The sequence below is a fragment of the Acanthisitta chloris genome, unplaced genomic scaffold, assembly GCF_000695815.1.
Source record: "Acanthisitta chloris isolate BGI_N310 unplaced genomic scaffold, ASM69581v1 scaffold2670, whole genome shotgun sequence".
In the NCBI taxonomy this organism is placed as follows: Eukaryota; Metazoa; Chordata; class Aves; order Passeriformes; family Acanthisittidae; genus Acanthisitta; species Acanthisitta chloris.
In genome coordinates this window covers 12,346-39,246 of record NW_008649759.1, presented here as the reverse complement: position 1 = coordinate 39,246, position 26,901 = coordinate 12,346, and the positions used below count along the sequence as shown (strand labels likewise).

The 26,901-nt window shown below is 39.6% G+C and overlaps 1 protein-coding gene across 1 annotated transcript; it reads right to left on the bottom strand.

The window, feature by feature from the left end:
- Positions 1 to 2,889: 2,889 nt before the first annotated feature.
- DSE (dermatan sulfate epimerase) lies at positions 2,890 to 25,521 on the bottom strand. The gene is made up of 5 exons (XM_009070253.1): positions 25,106 to 25,521; positions 12,957 to 13,210; positions 8,980 to 9,219; positions 7,144 to 7,351; positions 2,890 to 4,963 (listed from the first exon to the last, which is right to left on the bottom strand). The coding sequence occupies exons 1-5, from the start codon at positions 25,519 to 25,521 to the stop codon at positions 3,199 to 3,201; spliced, it is 2,883 nt and encodes a 960-aa protein (XP_009068501.1). The 3' UTR covers positions 2,890 to 3,198.
- Between the last annotated feature and the right edge of the window lie 1,380 nt (positions 25,522 to 26,901).

Here is a 26,901-nt window from a genome sequence, read left to right as displayed (position 1 = left end):
CAATTCTTCAGAATGATCTTTGATCTTTAAAGTTTTAAGAAATGAAGTAATATGGTCCATTCCCTTTGCTTCCTTGACTCGCAATGATGAATATAACATATATAGCCATTTTTCAGCTGGAGTCAAAAAAATCATTAGAAAAAAATCTAAGAACCAGATTCCCTCTGCAAACATATACATCACTACCCGTGGGCTGAATTCCCATTCATTTTGTTCAGAATACAGTGAACTAACTTTAGACTAAATTAGACTGCAGCCCTGAAATGAAGCATGCATGACTGAACAGCAGCTATTGAAGAGAAGCTGAGTGAAGTCAGCAGGGTCTCAGGTGCATACAGGAAACCATCCACATATACCCACTTGTAGGATAGCCACTTTTTCCTGTGGCCAGAGATGCAGAAAATTAACATTTTTAGAAACATAAAAGAAGCAGAATAAGAATGGGAGCAGAAGCATGTGCCAGAAACACCTCAGTCCTGTGACTCTACTTAAAACAGGGAGTGAAAAATAACTTTGCTACTGGGTACTGTAAGTGACATTTCAAAAGTTCTTCAGTATACCCAATCCAGATGAACGTAGTGCTAAGTGCCTCTGCCATGGGCATGGAGCTCACTGAGACTGCTTCTCTCCAGCATTTCAGACAAAGGACACTAAGGTGGATTTTTCAGTGTACACTGCTGTCTGAGGCCTTGAACTGTTTCTTTACTGTGACAAAGACACTTCAGCTAGGCATCCCAAGCTGCTGGTTGCTGACAGCATGGACATGTGTTCTTCCATTTTTTTCAAATTCCATTAAAAATTTACAAGCCTTGGTAAAGAATGAGAGGTACAAGAAGAATGGAAGCAGAGAATGGAAACAAAACTTACATAACCACTGGAGAGGGACTTTTTAAAGGCTATAGTCTGGAAAAGAATGAGTACAACAAAGGATTCTTTTCACATCCATAATACACTCAGCACAATTAAGGTTTCCTCACTGGCTGAAGCAAACTTTAGTTGCCTTATCTGAATCAAAGTTACATCTGTGCAAGTGGAGTTCAGAGCAGCCAGTAATGACAGTCATATGCAGGTAGCTCATAAATCCTTAACAGAAAGGTATTAGATGTAAACCAAGCACAGGCTGAAAAATCCCTGGATGCACACTTCATGCTGAAATGGGTCTGGTCTTCCATTCAGGAGGACAGACTAGTGCATTTCATTTCCCTTCCCTGTATCACTGCCTGTACACTATTCATTTGAGTGCTGCTCTGCTTTAAAAGCTGCTTTAACACCTGGCTGTGAGCATGGGCAGCTCTTGAAGCCACTTCTTTCCCTTTTCATTGCCAGAACAATGCAGAGAAGTGTAGTGCTGCAAGCAAGAGTTAATGTGCACAATCACACATTACTTTCTATTTGCTGTAATTCTGCAGTTTCATTTGACTGTCCCAAGGGTCAGCTCCCTTTGCCTTAAGCAATTAAGTGGGTGATTTGAAATAGATGATTAACCACCTTACATGCCTTTTGCAATTAGGGAAAAGGGAAAGGTATGTCTTGAAGGTGTTTCAAGGTCTCAGGTGGACCAAGTAACAACCTGAATGCTCCCTTATTCCAATGACTATGCATAGATCAAAAATTAACTGGGGTCCTAAATGTACCAAATTTCACTGGATAAATCCAGGCACTGGAGACTGCAGTAAGGCAGTATGTGAATACAGTGCTCAGAACTTGTTCAGTAGCTGGAACCTAGTGAAAACATTCTGGCACTGAAGAAGTTTAGACAAGGAAAGCTCATCATATTCTTCTCCAGAAGACTTAACAGCAGCAATGCAGATAACATAAATCTAAATGGTTTAAAGAAGAGTTAAGAAAGGTCTGTGGTTCAAACCAAGTGCTGATGAACATCATTGCTGTAATTGTCAGGAAAAATATTTCAAACCAAGAAAAACAACTGTTCCACAGAGACAATTATAATGCTTTTATTTAGCAAATGTACTGGAAGAATTATTTTCCTGTAAAGATATACAGGTATGCCCCAATTCCATAGAGCTTCCATTCTCTCAAATAGTTATGAATTTTTGAAATCAGTTTAATGAACAGAAGGGGATATATGTGGAGACGTCAAACTTATTTTTGTCATGAACCACATGATTCAAATTTACCACTAATCCCCAAATAATTGACCTGGGGCCACAAAGAGCTTGCAGAACCCTTGCTGGTGTTTTATAGAGAACAGGCTGTTCACAAAATTTTAACTGTCCTCTTACTAGCCATGTGAACAGAAAAAAAGACATTAAATACTTCCTTAATACATCTTTTTCCATACTGGCAATTGCTGAGTTTACCACAGGATCACTTGGGGTTTTTGGTTTTTTTTTTTACAATTGCATATGGAAGTGCAGTGATCTAGGATATTATTTCCCTACTAGACATGCTTCAAACTCTAGAAAGCTTTTGTGAAACCCTGTCTTGTAAAATGAAGAACAGAACAGCATTCATCCTTCTACAACCTACACTTGGCTAAAAGTTACAGTTGTTTTTTTTTCCTGAGAATTATGTTCCTTTCTACTTTGAGTTAACACCATACTTGCCTTCTGCTACTGCCTACTAGGTGTTGTGCCTCTCACTTGGCAAGTACTGACATGACTTTCCCACTGTGCCAGATTGTAAAGCATAGAAGAGATGACATGATATAAGGGTCTGCAGTAATTATACAGGAATGTCCCATATTGAAGCATTCTTTGGTTTGGCAGAGAGAAATGAAGTCTACTGCTAAGATCTGACTTGCACTTATATTTTAATGTCCTTATCTTAAGAGAATGTCCAGAGACATCCATAGCAGCCTGAAATGAAAACTCACTACATGCAAAACAAATTCTGTATTAAAAAGAAAATCCTTAGAAACAAATCTATTAAGAGGGCTCTTCTCAGCAAAAAAAAAAAAAAAAATTAATTACAACTTAACATTACTGAACTCTGATGAACAAAGCATAATATTCCCTCAGATGTGAGGGCCAACTCAAAACATAGAGGAGTACTTAGTTTTCTGAGATATTCATTGCTTGCCCTGTTCTTCCATTCCTTCTGGTCTGAAAACAATCTTTCCCCAGCTGTTTTTGGAATGTTTCAGAAAAAAAGAAGATAAACTTTGGCCCTATTAGGGTTAATGCTTTTGCATAGACATACATGACCATAAACTGGTCGACTAGTAGAGATCTTCTGCTAACATTGTGACTGAGAACAGGAAGAATACAGCCACAATAATATACAGCTGTCTACTAAAAGTATTGCATACAGACATCTTTGGCCATGCAGTCTCTTGGCCTTCTGAAAATATGTGAGTTGCATTGCTAACATGACAAAAAAAATAGCAATGTTGAGAATTAGAAAGAGGCGAGTATAAGAAGCTGATATCGATGGGGCACTACTTCGAGAAGTTGTTGACATATGTGCCAGCCCCAATTGGCCTTTTATTGACACCCCAGTTTTGTGCTTCACGTAAGTGATATCTGCAAAATCCAGGAGATCTTTCATTTCCTCATCTTCATCTACAGGCAACTCTTTTTGTGCTTGAGTTTGTGCCTTTTGTCGCACTTTTCTTTCATTCACTTCGATTTGTGCAAAAATGTCAGGAACAGCATCAACAAATTTGTAGCCTTTGGCTACCTTTCTGTTTTTCTTTGCCCTGCCCCGCTGCTGCTGCTGCTGCCTCTGTGAGATTGCAAATATCCTGTCAATGGCTTCCTCTGTCTGCCTCTTATCTGAAAACCTCAGCAGGCGCTCAGCAGTCTTCCTAAAGCTAGCCGTGTTGCGCACACGAGACAGGATCTGCTTCTCAAGCTGCTGGAAAACAGGCTTAAAATGTTGCAGGTTCCTCTCCACGATCCCTATGTAGTCCTTCACTTCTGGCACTGTGGAGCTCCTAATGGCAGAGGCTTTGTCAAAGACAATTTTCTGGCGGTCTGCAATAACCTGTGCAAAGGCAGAGCGGGACCCATCCTCAGCAGGCCACAGGTACACTGCGTAGGCATGCTCAGCAGTGGTGACAAAAACATCCAGCTGCGGAGAATCTCCACGGACAGTGAAGCTCTGCACGTCCACAGAGGGCCCGATGAAAAGGTAGATGGCCCTCGTCACGGGGCGCCGCAAGAGGGTCGTTACATTCACGTAGTTGGTTCCGTTGTAGGGGTAGCCCCGAGGGTACATCCTTGAAGCAATGATGGCTTTCTCACTGTGGCCAGTGTCATCCATCCAGTACATCTTATAGATCCCATCACGGTGCCTAATAAAGGCCCCATGGACATCGTCAACAACTGTTTCTTCAAAAGGCACATCCACATTGTGAAAGTAACTGGTCGCTGCCTCCAGAGGGCTGTCATCTTCTAGGTGAATTTGGTCCACTAGCAAGAGAAGTTGGGGATGGAGGAGTATGAGGTTTCTTTGCAATTTTCTCAGCTTCAGTTTAGGATTGTATGCACCCACTCCTTCTCCTCTAATAAAAACCACTCCGCTTCTCTCCATGGCAGCAACTACTCGTCCCTGACAGTCACCGGCCAAGTCATGTTTATATTTAAGCCACTTTGAGGAACAGTCTTCTGTAATCTGCCCTTCCCATGGGGAGAAGCAGCTCTTGGACACAGCAGGGGAAAACATCAATGCATTATTTAAAAAAGTGTATTTTGGCCCATACAGAGCTTCTGTGATGAAAGGTACACCGTTGGGAGCAAAAGTAAAGGAGTTCTGGTCTGGGTGTTCATGGCCAGCATTAAAGTTCCTCCACCCTTTGATCCACTCTTTGTACTTGTTCTCATGAACAATATCATATATTGCACGTCCTCCCAGCTTTCCTGACTTGAAGGAAAGGAAAGGCCTGTTGATTTCAGCTGGCAAAGCACTTCCGTAGGTTACAACTCCCCAGTCCTCAAAATAATGCAGCTTAGGAACCCCATAGTCTGGTGGAGGTACAGAGCGCAAACTTGCATCATACCTGCCAAAAAGACGAGAAAATGGGTTTAAATGTTTGATGGGTTTAAAATTGATAATTGTTTATTATCAGCACCTGGCCAAAACCCAAAAAGCGATTCAATATTTACATCAAGGAGCAAGCCAGCAATATAAAGCCCACACACTTATGCTTCCTAACCATACAGTTGTAATGATATTTATCAAACTAATCCCTATACAAATTTGTTGTGCACTTTTTACAGAATGATAGCTGAAAGCATCTGCTCTGCAATCAAAGCAAGCAATCTTTCTGCAGTTCAAAAATAAGAGTACCAATAATGTCAAACTAGCCATGTTTTGTCTCATATAATAATAAAACTACTGACTGCAATACAGATCTTTAAAAAAAGCAAATCAGGATCAGGTTGGAGACACTGTCTATTCTGCACCAGACATCAACATTTGCACCTGTTTACTGACTACTTAATCATAGAATCATAGAATTATAGGGGTTGGAATGAACTTTACAGATCCCCTGTCCCACCCCCCTGCCATGGGCAGGGACACCTCCCCACTAGATCAGGTTGCTCAAGGCCTCATCCAGCCTGGTGTTGAACACTGCCAGGGTTGGGGCAATCAAGAGAAGCAGAGTATCTGTTTCCACAAACTATTGCTTACAGAAGTCTGTAGTCTCCAAACAGATTTAGGAATAAGGTAAAAATTAATGAAAAGGTATTTTAAAAGATAAACATTTATGATTTCTATCAGTTAACATATTTTAGTTTCTTTCTGCAACTCGTCTGAAGAAAAATTTGCATAGGTTTACTGTATAAATTGCAAGATATATGACATTTGGTTTAAAAAGAGGTCTTAATTCCAGAAAGGATTACAATAGTTATAATTTTTGTTTTATTTGATGTTGTTAAAACATCAAAAAACCAAACCAAACCAAGCCAACTATGGAAAACAAACCTTAACCTCCCGGCATTGTTTCAAGCAACCAAAGTAAACCAAATTATCATTAAGTCCAGTAATATTTCTGTTATGTGGTTCCTCATCAGATTTAATCTCTACAGCTAACCAGGAGCCTCTGGCAGGCTCTAGACAATCACAGTTCATGTCCTGCATATAGCTTTGGGTAATTCCAACCAGCACTGGTAGTCTGCTCTATAGCTACTGCTCCTTTATTGAGACTACCCTAACTCTTTCCTGAGACCTAATGCGAGTGGACATGCTCATCATAAGAGCAGCACTGCAGGAAAGGCAACTGTTGGAATATTCAGATACTCTGTTTTTGTTTTACTCAGGTGCTCTTAAAAACTTCTTTCCTTTTTATATCAGAATGAATGTTTTGAGCATAAATTCCCAGGATTTCCATGGAGACACAGGAGAAAACAATGATGTAATGAAGGTGTAGAGGAGAGATTCTGTATTTTTCAAATAACAAGATAAAGGCTGCTTGGGGCCTAACAAACATGCACGCTAATGTGCATGTCATAAATGCAAAACAGTAGACATTCAATAATATTTTCCTTGCAAGAGAGAGAAATAGAGCTACACTGACTCTCCAAAAATGTTCTTGTTCTCCCCATGAACTAAGGGAATTTATATGTGTATCTAAAGCCTCTTAGGTCTTTTTATTTCTTACCTTTAGAAGATTAACATAGAAGTTAGCAGAGCTGTAAATTACATGGAAAAATATGGATCTAGTCATCTATCATGGCATTTTTTCCAAGCATAGCTTCCAAATTAGTGTGCAAAGTCAGTTAACAGTAGTCTTACTGCTTCCATTGCTTTAGCTTTTAAAAGAAAGTTTGTACTATTTCTCAGAGCTTTTGAAAGAAATCTATGCTTTAAATAGTCACATAATTAATTTATAAAAGAACACAATAGGATTAAAACCCATTAGAATGGGCCAAATAAGACAAAGACTACATACATATAAATTTTCAGTTCCTTTGGAACTGCCTGTATTCTATAAAAGCAACAGACAGTGGAAAAATACCATAAAAGTAGATGCAGGGCAAGACCAAGGTGTGCCCTGTAACAACATATACTGTGCATGTATGCTAAGTGAAGAAGTTCTTCTGGGCCCTAATGACTCTGGGTGGCACATGGCCAGCCCCATCTCTGCTTCTACGGTACAAATCTAAAGATAATGAATTACCACTAGCAGCAAACAGCTGTCAGGTTCCCTTTGAGCCCACTCATTCCTTTCCATACCAGAGAAATTCAGTGTGGAGAGTGCACCACCTCTGCCCTTTGGATGGTGTTCCTGGGCCCTCCACCACTCGGTTCCTTCTGATCTGCTCTGCCAACCAGTTCCCACTGCCGTTGCGCATGACGAATTTGTCGAGAAACACCAGCTGGCTCTCCGGCCCGTAGAACCAGTTATAGTTGGAATCCGCGATGGCCACAGTTCTCTGAAACCCTTGGGAAAAAGTGAAAAGGAATGTAAGAAAGAACAAATAAACATACAAAGATGTGTTTGTGGAGCATGCTGGTGAAGCCAAGGGGTACAAACAGAAACAGCCTTTTCAGATGTTTATACACCTACTTGTAAATGAGCTGTAAATAGGTTACACAGGAGCTGTTTCCTTCTGCTGTAGCTGACTTGAATATTCACCTTTTTTTGCTTCAGCTTTGGGCTACAGACAAAGTACTACACAAAAAGTAAGACACAATGTCCCATTCACTTCCTCTTCTCACTCAAATCTGGCAAAGACAATTTTCTCTTTATAGCTTTCATTTTTCCTATGTGAATCCATACTCTCTAAAGCAAGAAAAGAGAGGTGCCTCCAAGGAAAAAAAGCTAATCTGTTTTACCCTGAAACAATCAGCATGAGTTCATTTGCTCTTAGAAACCTCTCCCCAGTGGATGCCTGAGGTGTCACATGGAGTCGGCACAATTCCTTATGTGACTGTGCTGGTATGTCAGAGCTGTGCACACCTTCCCTTATGTACATGGATAGATCTGGGGTTCTTATAGTCAAGAAAGTTATCATGGTATTTTTAACCAGGAATTTGAATAGTCCTTCAAATAAGAAACACAAGGGGTAAGAGCTTTAAACTGAAAGAGGGTAGATTTAGTTTGGCTATAAGGAAGGTCTTTACTGTGAGGATGGTGAGGCACTGGCACAGATTGCCCAGAGAAGTGGTGGATGACTGGAAATGTTCAAGGCAGTCTAGATGGGGCTTTGAGCAATCTGGTCTAGTGCAAGATGTTGCCCATGGCAGCAGGGTTGGAACTAGATGATTTTTAAGGTCCCTTCCACCCCAAACCATGCTTGCTTCTAGGATGACACCATCATCAAAACCTTGCAAGACTTCCTGAAATGAAATATTTTCTTGGGCTCAGAATGGATCAGCAATATTTATTAACTTATAACTGGTTTTGTATTTGCAGATCTCCACCTTTCAGTCACAACTTGGACTTCAAATTAGACATGCTAAATGCACTGCAAGACAGTGGAGAGATGCAGCAAGAGAACAAAGATATTTAAAAAGTCTGCAAAATTTCCTCATTAGTGATGTCAGATATTTCTGTTAAACTCTCAGATTGACAAAAGAAAATGGTTCATGTACCCCTGGAGTGCACAGAGAAACTGATCATTTGAGTCAATAACATTTTCAATAGGAAAAATATTTTAATTGTGTAAAAATGTATTTCACTGTTTTGTGGAAACCTGGTGATCATGTAAAACTTTCCTACACTTTACTGATACTTTTACCCTGGCTTCATCATTTGCTTTTTCTTTCACCTAATCTTTTTGAGTGATGATTTTTGGCAAAGGAAAAAAATGAAAAAGAATCAAACAGAAAGCCAAATGACGTTTCCATCTTTCCACTGGTTTTAAAAGCCAGAGTTTAATAAACAATTGTCTTTAATAAGCAGTGATAAACAAGGATGTCACTGTTTTGATTAAGGATGAATGTAAAATCCAAGGAAATGGTTCTTTTAAAAGCACCATGTTATTTTAAAATGGCCTATTTCAAGTATGAAATGTACTGCTGCTTTAAAAGTTAGAAGATTCTTCTTCATTCACCCAAAGGACCTACCTGGCAGGACAGTCCTGTACATAAATGCAAAGTGCTGCTTGAGCCAGGGGTGGTGGAAGTGATTGATGTCAAAGTGCCTTTGAACAAGAAACATGTACTGAAAGAGTGATCTGGTTGTGTAGCTGCCATAAGCCACCCCTTCGTAGAGGGAGCCATCCGTGACCTCCTGCAGCAGGACCACTGACTTCTCCATGATGGTCAACACTTGCTTGGTCCACAAATAAGCTTCCTGAAGGTAGCCTGAAAGAAAAAGATGTCAAATCTAACTACAACACCACAGTTCATAGATTGGTGTCATCTGTACTCCCACAGTAGGATCCTTCACAGCAAGGAATCTGCAATCTGGAGCTCTGTAATATGACCTACTGCTGCAGGATCCCTGTAGCTACACGGTGAAAAACAAAACACTGTGTATAAACACAGCAAAGCAAGGTCACATGAGCACGGGAAAATCTATCAAACACCTTTGGCTAATAATGTGGGGCCACACTTTACAATCTAAAAAGCTAATTTCCTTAATGCATTCAGGGCATGCAAAAAAGGGGAAAGCCAGACCAAGACCATTTATTGCATTTCAAATGAAAGCCATATGAAAACAAACTGATGGCCCCACTAGAGGGCTCCAATAATGCAAAAATTCTGATCGGTCTTTTCTCACAGTCATGACTGCCAGCGTGGTAAGGAGATCCTGAGAGTTTAAAAATACAAAAAAGTTCACATTTGAGCTCCAGTGAACTGATATTCTACTAACTCATGGTCTATTTTAAGACACGCTGTTTTCTTACATTTTGAGTTTGTTGTACAACCTAAAGGGTTATCTAAATAGAAGTTATTTTGGACAAGGTTTGTATGGTTAATTCCAAAAGTAGATTCCTCAATTCCAGACTAAAATTAATCTTCTAACTATGTAGATTCTCAGCCTCCACATATATACAAGCCTTAAGTAGTTATAGTTTTTTCTAAAGAAAAGGATTTCATAGGTTTTACTATTTTGGTCTGCTCTACACAAACCAAGAGCTGGGAAGTGATCATGAGAAACCTTCTCAGGGCTTGTCTGGCTTCACTAAGCACAGTCATGACAGCCTCAGTACTGCATTTATGTATTGCAGAAGTGGAACCCATCAGAGGAAAGGCTATGTGCTTCCTCTTAGGTTCTGTTGAATTGACTGACAACATAGGTAGGACTAAACAGAGACCAACTGAGTTGTGCTTCTTCATGACAACTTAGTGTTCTCCCAGCTCAAAATGTCTGAACAGAGATTTAACCAGACTTATTTCCACCATACAGCAGAGCTCAGCTGGCACACATTACTCTCCACTATGTGGTGAAGTGGTACCTGCTCAATGAAGCACACATGCCAGGCTAAGGGAGTAGGAGCTACATTCTAACCTGCTACTGAGTGTTTCACCTCATTCCCACAAATACTGTATGCTCAGCAGAGTGTTGAGCAATTCAGGCATCCTGCTAGTCAAGGCTGCCAAATCCTGCTCAGTTCACAGAGAGAAAAAAACATTGCAACATCTAAGCTAAACAGACAACCTGAGTCTAACCTGGTACAACCTGAGTCTAACCTGGTATTTTTATCCATGACATTGGGGAAGGTCTGAGCAACAGGGACAGGTGGTACTACTTACTTCCACTTACATTACTCAGTTATCATGACACTACTTCAATGGAGTTGGCAGCACAGCAGTCAGTCTGAATAAAATCCCAAATTGATCCACCCATGTGACATAACATTCAGGATATCTAACTTTTGACTGCTGCACTACCTAGAATGGTTTTTTCCATGGTTCAGCACAGTGCATTTCCCATTGTAATGCATATATGTTCTGTTTACTTTGTGAACATCTATGCTATAGTGCTATACTTACAGCATACTAAGATAATAATTATACATTCGAATGACAAAAGTAAGTCTCAGCACTGTCATAGGACTGAAAAACTAAACTAATTACAATTAATTCTAGGCACGTGCATATACTGAAGTCTTTGTACTGAAAGCAAACACTCATATTCAAAAAAGTAACTCAAGGCCTTGATATAGATACTTGCTTTAGATACTGCTAATTTTAGGTGAGATTTGTTCTGGTTTGTTGTATAGCCTGACAATGTTTATCTGTTTTCAAGCTGGATTTTTAGGCTTTGCAAACTGAATTGTGTTTAAAATTATTAGTTGGAATTTAAACCTTTAGGGGGAAAGGTCTACACTGGGATACACTATTTGCAATTGCTATGCACCCAATAAAAGAAGAATTATATGTTCACTCCCTTTCTCCCTCCCTTTCTTTCTCTTTCAGAATAAGTCTTTCATTTTGGAATGATAATTTTTTCAAAAACGTTTCTTTTTTTTGTTTTAAACAAACAAAAATTTCATATAAATTTCCATTTTTAAAAAAAGGAAAACTTGTTCTATATTGAAAATAGCAAAATTTTAATTTAGAAACACAGTCTGTTTTGATCTATTTTCATTTGAAATATTACCACTATTTTCAAAGTGCTCAAGCATTCCTTAATTTGCTGAATTTTTCCTCCCCCCTCACCCCCCCCCAAAAACCCCAACCTTCACCAACCTTTAGTGAAAGAGATATTGCCCAACTTTGCTATGTTACCATTGCTTGGCACAAAGCATACTTATGGTCTATACTGTAATGAAAAACAGAGTCATCTTGCAAACTGCCAGCTTTCTGCACCAACAGAGGCTTGGGGAAGGATGGAATTATATGGAATTTAACAAAACCCACTGAATAAACATGGCCTGAGTCTACAATTTGTGGAAGGCGAGACAGGAGGATAGGGAATAACTTCTGCACATGCTCTTGATGCCTTTCAGCATATACACATCAGCCAATGTGCTCGTTTTGACAAGCACTGAAGATGACCCTCCAAACACAGTAGATGCCACAGGTTTTTGGCACACTTCTTTGAGTGTTTCCATATCCAATGATGTGCAGGTATGCCTTGGTTTGGCAGGGCTGAACAGACTGGCAATGGCATCAGCATCCAGAAACTAGATTTTCTTTGACTGCAGCATGTAAGTAGTTCATTGGGAATCATGTTTTCAAATCCTTCTAGCACATATTAAATAATCACTTGATAAAATACTGATGCAATCTTATAAAAGCAAGAGCTGGCTCCATGATTCTCAGCTGAAGTACCTCTGGGGTTTAAAGTCAGGATTTCTTACTTGCTCTCTCCCTCTGACTCTGATTTGTGTACTCATTTACACTGTGTATCACTTGGACAGGAGGAGAGGGATAGCCCCCCAAGCAGAGCAGCCAGAAGCAACTGGTGAGGGTATTCACCTTGGAGGTGGGAAGGATGGTTTTTAGTCCCCAGAGCAAAGAAGAAGAGGACACCTGGCACTGACCCCTGTTGGATGACAGTTGTGGAATCAAGGGCTGAGTTTGGAGGGAAGAAGTAAAGCCCTGCTTATCTTCATAGAAAAGGCTGCTGGAAAGAAAGGTCCTGAGCTGTGGCCTTTGGGTGGATAAAGTTACACTTCTGCAGCTCGCTCAGGAGACAGAAGTCTTGGATGAAATTGCAGGTTATCCTGTTTAGCTCCCAGCAGAGTGCAGGGTGTTTCTGACTGCTGACCTTCTCAATGTGTTGTGTAAGGAGACCAAGGGTATTGCTCTTTACTGATAATCTACTCTGAGAGACACTGTCTATAAATCTGGACTGGACAGACTGTACACAAGGGGATTATTTATTCTTACAAACGGTGAGATAATCAGAATCACTTGGATAACTGAATTTATATAGGCAAGTATATATGCATATATATTATGCCCTGTACATTTGCCCACAGACTTTTGTTTTATTCATTAAATAATTTTTTTCTAAGCAGCAAAAGTGCAAACCCAACACTGCTGTACACTCAGAAGCACTTGCAACAAATCCTGAACTTTGCTGCATAAATGGCTGATTTGAGTTGGTACACTTCAGAAAAACATTCCTATGGTTTAGCACATACCTTGATTCATGAGAACCAGGCTCCCAGCCAGCAGGGCCACACAGTTGGTAGGCTGGTGGTTGTGGAGGTATTGGAAGCCCCATCCACGTCTGTAAGATGTTTCGTACATATATCCCGAGGCATTGGCAATTACTTCAAGAAATCTCTCCTGTTGAGTCTTGCTAAGATAGCTGTACAAGAAGTCATATGCAGTGGCAAAACCAACTAAGGAGTGAGCGAGAGGGACCTCATCCCATGGGGCATCCTTCACTAGCCTGTCAATAAAGAAAGATGCCAATTAGTTTAGTTTCACCTACTTAGTTTTCTCCCTTATGGTACTGTGATATGTATATGCCTTAATGTCTCCAAAGTTAGGCAATTAATTTTCAATTTTAACACAATAGCAAGCTACTTACCAAGTCTCCAAGACCACTGTTTTCTTTTCTAAGTATGGACAACATTAACCTTCAAAGCTCATTAATTTTATTAGAAAGGTTAAGTTGTTAAATATTAAAAAAGTGCTTGCAATATTCTGGGGTTTACTAGAAGTAACAGATATGCAGAATACTGATTGCACAGAAATGGAATCTATTTATCTCAAGCAAGGTTCACATCATTCTTGTGATAAAGTAATAACCCATATTTTACATTCCTCCAAACTCCTGTAACAAACTTTTCCTTTTCCAAAGAAGCCAAATGTTGATAAATTCCTGAATGGTGGCTATGGGATTACAGCTGTCTTTAAAGAAAGTATAATAAAATAACTCACTATGCTCTTGGTTCATTCCCCAAATGCATTCAAGGACAGAAGCAGAGATGATGAAATTTACTTTCATGGCTACAGTTCAAATCACCATACTTAATCAACACTGGGATTTTCTTAATACTAAGATAGAATAGAGGTAAAATGCTGTCACTACTCAAAATAATTTTCTAGGAACTACCAACTTGTATCCAATGATTACACTGAACTTAGTAAAATATTAAAGATGTACCAAGAAAATTCATAATGGAGGTAGTTTAGAATAAATAGTTCTCTTAAACCAAGCATAGATTGTGTATCGAAGACTTTAGTTTTGCAGTACTTACAGTACTTCCAGGCCATGGTTGTACAAAAAGGAAATTTGAAGGAATACATAGTGAAAAAAACCTTCCAGGCCATGGTTGTACAAAAAGGAAATTTGAAGGAATGAATACATAGTGAAAAAAAATTTGATAAACTGAACAATCATCAGTTGCTTTCACACATGTTCTCATCTTTCACTCTCTGCAATATATTTTATTACAAAAATGAATTTCAAATTGTTGAGATGAGAGAGTGCCCTACTGCAGTCAGTGGAAATTGTGCAGTGCATTCCATGTACATTCCAGCTTCCACTATTCTATGACTTCATAAACATGAGTTCATCTTAGATTGTGTAAGCAGCAGTGTGAACAGATGAGAAAAAGTACTAAAAGAGTAAGATTAAAAAATAATAAATCATCATTCTGCTACAGAAGCATTTATCTGCATTCAAAATGCATTAGTAAACAATGTAGAAATTATGACCATCAGCCTATGGCACTGAAACAATGGTAAAACACAAGATATGCAAGTAAGAAAAATTATCTTTAATTTTTATTTCAGCATATTTAACATCACTGGAAGAACTCAAATGAGCTAGGCACACTCATACCTCTGTGTAAGGAAAGACTCTGTATGCTTTTTAGTAACTGAATTTGTAAGAGTTTTAACCATTCACCTCAACTTCAATCGCATCCTCAGATGAGTGAAGTTAAACATCGTTTTTTCTTTTCTTTTTTAAATGAAACATTTATCTCACAGATTTTTAAATCAAATACCTGAATGCATTCAGCACTGAGCAGCAGAATTTGACCTTCTATTTGAACTATGGTTTTTATTAGACTAGATTAAATTGTTTGCACAATTTTCTTGGTTACCAGACAGGCACTGACAGAAAATGGTTGTGAAGAATATTAAGACAGACACTTAAAAGTGTGGTAACAAATAATTGTCAAAACATCAGGAAAAAAGATTTCTAGAAATTTACTATTCATCTTCTCCACATCCCATGCCATTCTCTGTGGTCAATGTCAGGATCATTTCTCTAATATTTCCTTCCTGGTTGAAACTCTAAATTTATCAGTGAAGAATTCCAGCCAGGTATAGTAAAATTTCCTACTTAGTTTTTCACTTAATTGTTGTACAAAAAATTGCAGACCTGTAACCAAAACATTTACATACTTTTTCTAGTGCTCATTCTTTCTGTATGTCCAAATAAACTGAAATAAAATACGGTTGAACTGGACAACCAATTCTTCTGACTCTCTAGAATTTTTTATACTCCGTCACTGAGGCACACAAGCTGAAAATCTGAGTTAACTATTTGTCAATCTCAATTAAGTCTCTGCATCTCTATTCTGCTTTTTCATCTTTACTTAGCATTGAAAAAACTCTTACAATGCTGTTCCTTCTACACTGAAGTTGCACTCTATGTCGGTTATATGCAGCATTCTGGCACTGTGATTCCTGTCAGTAATCCTGTGACACAGGAACATTCCTTTGACCAGCTATATCATGAATCCTGATTTCCAAAGTATTTTTAGTTTTGTTTTTCACTGAACCTTTGCATATTCAGAAACTGAAGTTCAAATGAGTACAGGAAATTTCACTTTAAGGGCCTCTGCTTGGAACAATTACAAAGAGTTGGAGGCTAAGTTATACATTAGGGTGGAAGAAAAGTACAATGAAAGAATTTGACCTAATTTGAAATATTTAATTAAAACTTCAGTATCCTTTTAACAACATGAAAGTTGCTAATTAGAATCTCCTTAAAGCTATTTACTGATCATTACCTGACTTCATTTGAAATGGGATTTGACAGTGAAACTGATTTATTGCCTTTCACTGTGAAGATGTATGCTAAGTTTATGTTTGATTTCTAACACAATACTGCATCAAATTCTGCAATATAAGGGCACATATTGTTCTCTGTGTTACTGCCTCTGACAAAACAGGAAGCATTCTTCTACCTGGGAAGTGCTAAAATTGGTAAGATATAACTGCATTTAAGTGCTTGGTTTCTTCAGAGAAGAAAGAATCTAAGAGCCTTTCCATGTAAACAGCCTGTGTTAGGTACCCTCATCCTACATACTGGCATAGTTACACACCTTGAGTTAGACAAGTAATTTTGTTGTAACTTCCCTCAAATTGTAGTTCTGTGCAGTTAAGTCTTGTATAGAATTTCACAGAGGAGAGGCACACAATAGGGAAAATTGACGATATAAAGACCCTAATTTCTAAACATGTAAGTCCCCAGTCAATATCTGTTCTTAAAATGTTGCTCTTTTGAAGTAACAATTCTTTAGCTGCTATAAATCAGTGCACTCACCCTTAACTTAAATTCCAAGGGAATGAAGCAATGTACACCAATGTGGAACATGGTTCACAAGAAGAATGGTCAAGTAGCAAACATTGAATGTTTTTTTGTATCTAAAATTTGCTCTCATTTTTCAAATGTATCTCTTTGTGTCAGACTGGGTAAACAGCCTGGATGATAAACTGTGGGAAAGCATGGAACCATAGGCGTCCCCTGAACATATTATGTGAAAAAAGAGGTTTCGGGGATAATTCTGCTCTCAACTATTTAAGAAAAGTTGTGCGTATTTATACGAATAAAGATAGACAAAAACATGCTAACACTTTGAACTCTAAAACAGCTATTTTCTAAGCCTCTCAGGAGTAAAAGTTAACATCAGATAGTATGAACCTCAGCTTAGCAATTAATTGTCTGAAGACAGCAAGTAACCTTTACCACAAGGCTACATTAGCCTCTTCAGTCTGTTAGAGGCACCAAATGTTACAAAAAGAGAATCCAAAGTAAATAAACATATCTATAATGGATTCTTTTATATAGAGCAACTACTTAGTTGCAACACAGGCAACTGTTCCAAAAATTCTAAAACATAGTTTAAAGTAACAGTTAAAACATAAAGACATCCCTACAATACCTCTTCACACTTCCATACCTATACCTGTATTTGGAAGAGGTGCCTATCTGGAAACTTGAGAAGGTTTATAAGAGAGCAAAAAGTGCTGAATGGGTTTGATGCCTAATGATCAAACTCCATAAATACCCAAAGCCATGTGCATCATTCTGCACAAAGAGCTGCTGTCTGGACAAATTCTGTGAATGGCACAAGATAAATACATGCCTGGGGTGTTCTTTTAAGTGCTGTTCATCTGTGTCATATGAAATATTTCTATTACTTTATTCTAAACATTCAGAGTTTGCTATAAATCCTCCATGAAGAAACTGGAGAAATAAAGAGATCATGGATAAGATTGGAATTATGGATAAGTAATATGGTTTTCCTACATGTGTTGAGAATTTTAGCATGGTGCAATGTGGTTTATCTGTTTTAGATTTGCCACCTTCTGCAATGAACAATGCATCTAAAGGGGTGGTTAAGATCCAGTTCTTCAGTAATCAATTTATGGTGTCAAGAACAATCATGAATGCACTGTATTTGTTCAATACACACCACCTCCATCACATGTGATTCCATGCACTAAATAAAAGTAGACCATTTGTATAAAATTTTGGATGGAAAGCAAAATTCACTATCAACAAGAAAACCAAGATTACCACAACCTCTTCATTTCTTGCCAACATTCTTAATGCTACTATTATCTCTTATCTCAGCAGAAATGGGTTTTTTTGCAATTTTCCCTCACCACTCACTACTAGTAACTAATTCCTTACTGAAACCAGTATTAGGGCCACCTGGGTCAGAGCAATCCCAGACTGGGAGAAGAATTCACTGAGAAAAGCCCTGAGGAGGAGAACTTGAGGGTTCAGATGGATGAAAAGCTGGACATGACTCAGTGATGTGCACTCACAGCCCAGAAAGCCAATGGGCCTGGGCTGCATCAAAAGGAGTGTGGCCAGCAGGTTGAGAGAGGTGATTCTCCCCCTATACCCTGCTCTTGTGAGACCCCACCTGGAGTACAGCATCCAGCTCTGGGGCCCCCAACATAAGAAGGACATGGACCCGTTAGAGTGAAGTCCAGAGGAGGCCACAAAGATGCTTAGAGGGCTGGAGCACCTCTCCTATGAAAACAGGTTGAGAGAGCTGAGACTGTTCAGTGTGAAGATGCCTCCCCTCTTCAGGGAGGCCTTCCAGCAGCCTTCCAGCACCTAAAGGGGGGCTTATAAAAAAAGAGGGGTTTGCTGCCAACTGATGTAATTTGAAAATGACACTCTAACTTGAAATACTCAAGCTCTGCCAGAGGAGGTTTAGGTTGGATATTAGGAAGAGATTTTTCACTGAGAGAGTTATCAGGCATTGGAATGGGCTGCCCAGGGAAGTGGTGGATTCACCATCCCTGGAGGTTTTCAAGATGAGACTGGATGTGGCACTTAGTGCCATGGTCTAGTAACAGCGGTAGGGTTTGACTCTGTGATCTTTGAGGTCTCTTCCAACCTGGTTGATTCTATGATAATACAGAATAGCCTTCCAAGCAACATGAGATCTGATTTTTAGTCTCTAGTCCAACAGCTAACATGGCACCACTGCATGCAAAATGAAGAATTAAACACATTCTGACACATGTATCGCACGAGTAATCCACATCCTGAATTTTAATGTTCTAAACTTGCCCATGAAAAATTACTGCAGAATAACTCCTGGAGGTGGAGGTTGAAGGAAGGATGCCAGTACTCCCTCCTCAGTACTGAACTTCTCAGTCTCACTAGATAGATTCAAAGGAAATGCATCACGGCTCTTTTCTAATGGCATACAGGTGAAAATTGGTTCAAAGACAGCCCTCTAGTACATTTCAATGCCATCATCTCAGACATGGTAGCCAGCTAACAGCATGGTTGAGTTTAATGCACATTAAATGCCAAGTGGGGATGCAAATGAGGCAAATGAGGCCCACTGACCTCTTGTTCCTGAAATTGCTTGTGTAATTGTACAGTCTTTCCAATGCCAATGGCAATGCCTTGGCACTACTGCTATTGTTTTGACCCACTTCTGGGGGAAGGAGATACAGCTTTAGACCTCTCTCTGGCAAAGGAGAGAAATAGTCTTCCTTGGCTAGACAAAGTATACATACCAAGAGGAAGCATACCTGCCAAGGGGAATTAGACCACCAACATTTATTTTATAAACTAGACCAAATTTTAAGTATTTTGCTTACAAAGTCTCCAAAACAAAGTATTTTCTTGTGCTCAGATAGAACATTTTCTTCACTAATGGAACAATATTCTACAATTGTTGTTTTGGGAAGAAAAAAGAAAAATCTTTGAAAAAATCTATTTCATCCAAAACAACATCTCAGCTTTCACCCTTTCCACAGTTTTCTGGTTGGCTACCAAAGCAAAACCCTCATTATCAGCACAACCTTAGTGCTTGGTCATTTGCAACAACAAAAATGTTAAGAATAAAAAGCATCCTTGAAAAATCAATGATTTATATTTCCGGTGCCTAAGGTAAAAGATGACAAGTTTGCCCCTGTCTCTTTACTAGTCATATTTCAGGAGCAGCCACTCTGACAGGGCTTGTGTTCATTTGCAGCTCAGTTGACAGAAAGACAGGCAAAGAAGTGACTAAATGTAAAGGACTACATTCATATCAGTATGGAAAAAACAAAGACAACATATAGAAAGAAGTTTTAAGAGCTCACTATTAAAGTAGGATTGTACTGCTTAGGTGTTGAGGAGACAACTAAAACTTTAGTCCCTCAAAACCTTGATCTACTTTTTATCCTCTTTATCTGTTTCCCCATAGGTCTATAATCACCATTCTGATGCTTCTAAAGCATTTTTCAGATCTTCTTCTCTCATTTTTGGCTTTGATCACAAGAGAGTCCTTTTCACACAGAGCTCGCTTTAGCATCTATCATGATGCTTCTGTGTTGACACATTAGTAAACAAGTCTGTGCTAGTTGTTCTCAGAAATTCAGCTATGTTATTCTTTCAACAGATTACCTCTCTAGCTCTTGTTTTAGCAAATTTTTATACCAGGCATGCCACCAAGTGAGATCCCTATAGCTACCACAGAACTTCAGCATGAATTTATCTCCTATATGATTTTAAAAAAAGACATAAAAGAAGCTCTTTGAAATCCAGCTGGCTGTTTAATTTCACAGACACACACAATTTCTATTTTTAAACCCTACATATGTAAAAGATAAAACCAGCATGAGGGTTTGGTATTTCACTTACCAACATAATATATATTCCAGATACCAAATTCATCCTCCTACCCTTCCTTTTCTTTTTCCTCCTCCCTGTAAGAGACTAGCTTCTATGTCACAGTCATATAAAGCCTCCCCAAGTTTTCTTTGAATGTGACTGCTGGTTGATTATTGGGAGTCAAACAAATGTTATCAATTTCTGGTGTCAGCACAGAGACTCATTTTATTTCAGCTTGTCACATGTTAATTTATTTTAATCACATGTTTACCTATGCATTTAATTTTTTATATGTATGTACTTTTACTTTGTATCACTATTTGGATACTAACAGCAATGGTCCTATAGGATGCTCCAATACTTTTTAATAAACAGTGACTAACAGAAGGCTACAGGATTACTGGTTTATAAGAAAATACAGAAAGGTCACAGATTTGTTATGCTGAAGCCTCGTGTTAGCTTCTCCTTAGCTGCTGCTATTTCCTTGGAATGTCTGCATGTGCTTGACAATAATTATCTCCCCTATGAAACCCACAGAGCTGACTTACTGTCAAATCCCACACTTTACTGCACATTGGTAACATACTTGCCTTTAAAAACAATGTGTCAACTATGTGTAAAAAAAAAAAAAAAAAGCACAGAAATCTCTTGTCTGTTAATCACAAATGGGGATTTCTCTCCTGCTGCTAGAAGGGTGCAGAATTTGTGAACTTCTAAGGCATTTGTTTATAAGGTGAGCTTAGAAAAAGAAGTTTTTTTCACAACTTTGTCCAAAACACACGATCTGACTGGACTCTTATTTCTGCACAATGTGTGACTCTGATTACATCATTCTGTTCGGTGCGGGAATGGGATGAGGCAGCATATGGAAAGAATCACGAGTACAGATCCCCTCAGCCAAAAGGCCCTTCTGGTGGGGAGTGCTCTAGGGGCCACTCAGAGACAAAATGCCAGAAAACACATCTATATCCTCTGTTCTCTCTAAAAGAAGATAATATGGTTCGAATACAAGGACAAACTTTCCCTAAGATTTTAGACAGTATCTAGGTATCAAATCCACAGAAATCCAAGGGGGTTACTTATACCAGCTTTTAATATTTACAGGCAAAACCATTAAAGTTCATCTATTTTAACTGAAATATTAATGCACTATATTTCTCTGCTGTTGCTAGTCTCCAAAACATCATCGTTCCCATATTATTTTGGGTGATTGTTATAGTTAGCCATTAACCATTGCACCTCTGTTTATTTTAAAATGTAAACCTACTCCAGGATGTAGCCATTAGTGATGCTCTGTTAATGAGCAGCATGATTATCAACATGGGTTGTTATGACAAACGGCTCAAGCTCTGTTAGTCAACATGCATGGGAACTCAATTAAGGGTGTATTTTATTATGTGATATAAAATGACAATTGTAATAGATGAGAAATGACACAAGTGCTTAATTACATGCCCCTTCCATGTATTTATCAATTACCAGCAAACTTTCTCATAGCGATATCCTGAGATATTGAACTTCCTATTGAGGATCTTTGCTAATGGAAAGATGAAATTTAAAATGTCAGTCTCCTTAAACTCCTGGCATTCTGTAACAAATACCCAGTGATGTTTTAAACCATATTTCTTTTATACAACTACTGCATGTGCTACCAAAGTACATTTTTGTTTTCTGGTTGAGGCTTAAATTTAGCTTAATATTGCCACTAAAATTAGAGGAAACACTGATGACTTGCTGTTGACCAGAGGGTGATTAGGCATTGGAAAAGCTCCTCAGGGAAGTTATCACAGCCCCAAGCCTGACAGAGTTCAAGTGGCATTTGGACAATGCTCTCTGGCACAGGGTGTGATTATTGGGGATGTCCTGTGCAGGGACAGGAGTGGGACTAGATGATCCTCAAGGGTCCCTTCCAACTCTGATTATTCTGTGAAGCTGGAATTATTTATTTTTTAATTCTAGAGCTATTTTAGAGTCAATGCCGTGACAGCAGAAGTCAAAAGAAATCCACACTATGCTGTTGAAAGAATCAAGCTGCCAACTATATGACTGCCAGATTTAACTTTCCAACAGAAGTTGATGAATCTGTCAGTGATAAAAAGATATTTTCCAGACAATTTACATGGCAGTCTAGGCACCTACATTATAGAGGAAGTCTAGGGAGAGAAAGGTTTCTCTTGATTTACTTATTCTACTGATACCTCTCTGGACAAGCTCTCTTTACTGATGACATGAATTTTGGCAGATAAATCTTCTAACATTCAAGGTTCCAAATTAGGCAACATCAAGACTACTTCTTCTTTCCACCTGCCTGATCAGAACATGTGTGCCCTCAAATTATTTGATAAGGGTAACATTTGTAATGTGCCACTCAGAATGATATTTTCCCCAAAGTCTGAGGGAAACACTAAACTTGCCTAAATAGACTGGACAACTTTTTTTTTTTTAAAATTCCACTGTTATAATATTGCCAGAATAGTTCATGCACAGATCTACACAGCTCTTTAGATGTCATAACAGCTACAACTCTTGTATTTGTCATGTTTACTCTCCTAGTCTTATCCTAAGTGGAAAAGTGTGTCCAGTAATGCTTTCAGGTACTTTAAAGTTGCATTTCTTAGGAAAAACAGCTTTACTTAATCACAGAGTAATAGAATTTCAGGGGTTGGAATGGACCTTACAGATCATCTAGTCCCAACCTCCTGTGCCATGGGCAGGGACACCTCTCCACTAGACCAGGTTGCTCAGGGCTTGATCCAACCTGGCTTTGAACACTGCCAGGGCTGGGGCATCTACTAGCTCCTTAGGCAACCTGTTCCAGTGTCTCACCACTCTCACAGTAAAAAAACCTTTTCCAAAATAATAAATAATCTGTCTGTCTGCTCCTTCAGCTTCTGAAGCTGCTAACCTATTTGAGCAAAGCCAGACAGTACAGTACATACTTCAGAGTTTCCCAAAAACTACTGTTGGACGAGGGAGAGGGATCTATATTATTGCCATCACTGATGGAGCTATAGTGTAAACTCCACGTTGACAGCATTCAGCCATAAGGTCTCAGGGGGAAAAAAGCCATGAAAACAGATCCATGTTTCTGTCACATCACGTGAAAAACTGACCAGCTGGAGGTTATATAAAGGGCAGCTTACTCCAGCCCTATTGCCTATGTTTGTGATTTCCTGCTTCTGCACTTCCCCTAATAAGCGCATTGTATCTACTTCTGATGTAGACATGCCATTCAGCAATCAGTCGAGGTTCAATCAAGGTTCTCTGTTTCGCAAAGGAAGGGAAAGATGGGAAAAGCATGGCTCCTCTTTCACTGAGGCAATGCAAGATACTTGCTTGAGAAAAAAGATTAGTTTGAGGGAGGTAAATAACATCAGAGCCAAATAGAAATAGGATATCTGCTTGGTTCTGATTGGTATCTGGTCAGCTGGGACAAAGGAGAGCATTATAGCAAGGGACAGAAGAACCAGAATTAATCCGGGGCAGGAATTACAGGACACAAGGAACTTAAATGAGGTTATTGAGACAGCGAGAGAGATGTAGGAAACTAAGAAAGGCAGACACAAATCAGTTCTCCTACTCAGAATAGTTCTTGCTCCTCCTTCTTATTTCATTAAAACAGATGGCCATGTAACTACATGTTTTTTTAAGAGTGTGAGCATTGAAACTCGTGAGGAAGGTGTTGACTTTGGAGCAGTCTGTGGGCTGTGTTGGAAATGGTTGCACATCCTTGGATTCACCTCTACAAGCTACATCCCTCTGCCAGTGTGCCAGGAGAAACAAACTGCCTCTGGAGGTAAGACTGAGGCTTTGTATTGCTGTGCTTCAGTGTTAGACTTTGGAAGTTACCACCATCCTGTTGTGACAATACTTTTATCCCAACTCCCATTTGCCCTCTCTTCTGTGACATGCAAACAACCTGCTCTCTCCCATCACTTCTTTTGTTCTAGCTCATGTATTTCTGTGGCATTCACCACTGACACTTAGTGGAGGGGAACCAAAACACTGCAATGCCTTTTAAATCATGCCCATCAGGAGCATATAGATCACAAGTTATGCTAGCTCAAATCCAGCAAAATTCTAGTGATGATGCGTGGATGGATGCCATTTAAAGGACACTACTAGCTGGTCTTAACCCAAAGAAGGAAAGAAATAGTAGTTTGAGCAATGAGTACTGCTTGAACAGTTAATGCTTCTCCCTGTGCTTACTTGAAACTTCACTCAGATTTCTGCTGAGCTGCTGTCACCACAGAGCTGTAGAACAGCAGCAGTAACAGAGGGAAGCAGTGCCCTGTCCAGCTCCAGTCACTGCCCTAGGCAGATGCTGCTGTCCTGGCAAAGCCTACATTCCCATCCTCTAAACTAGACATAGGAAAGCCTACATTCCCATCCTCTAAACTACACATAGGAACAGCAACCCTGGGCCACAGTCTGCAAGGTGCACAGAGTGGCAACTGTTACAGAGGGGTAGGGAAAATGTGCCTGTGTCAGAAAAAAAAGGGAGATGAACTGCTGGTGGGTATGAAAAATGAAGATGAGGAAAAGGAGACCTTGGGGTCCCAATTGCTAGACTCGCTCATACAATGAGAACATTAACTTCTGTACCCATAGAAAGGGTGAGGCTAACACTTTTAGCACCTCTTGCCACAAACCAGATGTGAAACCTTGCCTTCAGACTGAGAGTGGTTTTGGATTTATTTTTTTTTTAACAGCAATTGGGGTGGTGCACAGAGTCATGCTCCTTCTTTCAGCATTGACTTGCAAGAGGGTAAGTCCAGTGAAGGTGAAAAGCTGTGTGTCACTGCTGATCTAGATGAGGGTAAATGCATTCAGCAAGTTAGTCACTGTTAAAGTGAATGTTAGAACAACTGAAATAATTTAAGCAATTCACTCATCCACTCACCCCTCCAACTGTAAGCAATTTATACAGTCAAGAGCAACTTGGAAAAAAAAAAGACAAAAATCTACCAACTAGGCTGAGCTGCCATCCTCTCCATGTAATCCTTGGCCATGTTGGTGGCCTCGATGTTTTCAGGGTAGAGCACACAGAACATTGCCAGGGCCCCGAGGTTGTTGCCATAAATTTCATTCCACCGAGCGCTGAACTCCTTCGGGTCCCAGGGAGGAAGGTACTCCAGGGGATTCGACAGCATTGTTTGCACTGCCTCAGTCAGACGAGCTGCAATGTGCTGGTGTGTGGTGGCAGCCTGGAGACGCAGTGTCTGCACATCCCCTTTGGAGAAATAGAGCATGGGGTAGCTGTCATAGTTGGCATTGACAAAAGGAACCATCACGTCTTGGTCCTCCCTGGCGCCGCAGGCAAAGGCGAAGCAAACCACGTGTATGAAAAACACACTTGGGGCTCCCCGTGTGTGAGTCCTCATTGTGGCATCAGATCTCCAGGTCTCAGTGGCAGCCAAACCATCTTTGAAATGTCCTATAGCAGATGGATGTGAAAGAAAGAGTTAGGAAATGAATCTGTGAGACTATAATTCAGGATGCTCTCTAGGAAATATGATTCTAGGCTCAAAGAGCCCCATGTATTGTCCAGGTGACTTTCAAATCATTTTCTATACGAATACTTCAGACAAAACACCTACTGAGCAATTCATCTGAGAGAAAAAGCTGTAAGCTTTGAAGAAAGCCCTTTCCTCCCACATCTTTCCCTCTAGCAGCTGATCAAGGTGAAAGAACACAACAACAGCTCTTGTACTCGACATTTCAAATAATTGCAACTGTGCTTAATATGAAGCAGTGCTGACTGTACTGGCAAGCAGAGAAGGGTGGGAGGGGAGGAGGAAGGGGGAGAGCCAGGGAGCTTGTGCTGGCAACAGCCAAGTCTGCGTGCTGCCTTGGCTGATGTTAGCAGCTGGAGAGGGAAGGATGAGGAATGCTGGAGGTTTGTGCTGGGGTCATTTTATACTGTGCTTAAGGCCCCCGGTTCTAACACGTCCTCAATTTAAAAAAAAACCAAACAAAAAAAAGAACAAGTCAGAAAAAAAAAGAGAAAGAAAAAGTGACAGTCTAGAGAAACAGCTGAAATACCTTGCCTTCAGGGCATTTAGGGTTTTGCATTATTAGTATTTTTTTCCACGGCGCTCTCCATTTTACATGTGGCGATTTACTGTCAGCTACTAGGCTGAACATCGAATTAAAGTGCGTATTCTCCTACGTATGTGACTTCTTGAAACGTGCTCAAATGGCAAATCTATGCTGAGGTTAAATGCAACTATTTAAACACAGTAAGTTACTTCACAGAAATCACCACCTATCTGGCCTGAAGTCTCAGATAAAACATGGCCAGGATCCCCCTGAGGAAAGCCAGCAAATTCCTATAATTCTTCCGAGGGGAAAGGTTACAGAAAGCAGGCCCAAGTGAGACAGTTTTATGTAAATAATGAACAGTAGTTTTCAATTATTAAAAGGAGAAATAGAAGGAACAAAAAAACTCATAAAGATACAATAAGATACAATTTTTCTTTTCCATGGAAAACCTGTCTCACAGAATTCAGTCATAAAACTTATAAGAAGTTGATGTACAAAGCAACCTTTTACTTCTCCCCACAGGTCCCTATTCCATAGCCAAAATTTTTTAACAGAAACTTAGGCTCCTATAACCCTATTTAGAGACCTACATCCTGATTCAACAGAAAGTCATTAATACGAGACAACCTTGATAGAGCCTTCATAACTACTGGGTACCCAGACCCTCTAGGTGCTTGTGTTCAGCTCCTAAAATTAATTTGGGAGCAAGCATCTTTGGC

Coding starts and splice junctions, on each gene's coding strand:
- DSE (XM_009070253.1), bottom strand. CDS start 25,521: ATGAGGACTCACACACGGGGAGCCCCAAGTGTGTTTTTCATACACGTG. Junction 9,220..12,956: donor CCTGGTTCTCATGAATCAAG/GTATGTGCTAAA, acceptor TTTTTCTTTCAG/GCTACCTTCAGGAAGCTTAT. Junction 7,352..8,979: donor GTACAGGACTGTCCTGCCAG/GTAGGTCCTTTG, acceptor CTTTTTCCCAAG/GGTTTCAGAGAACTGTGGCC.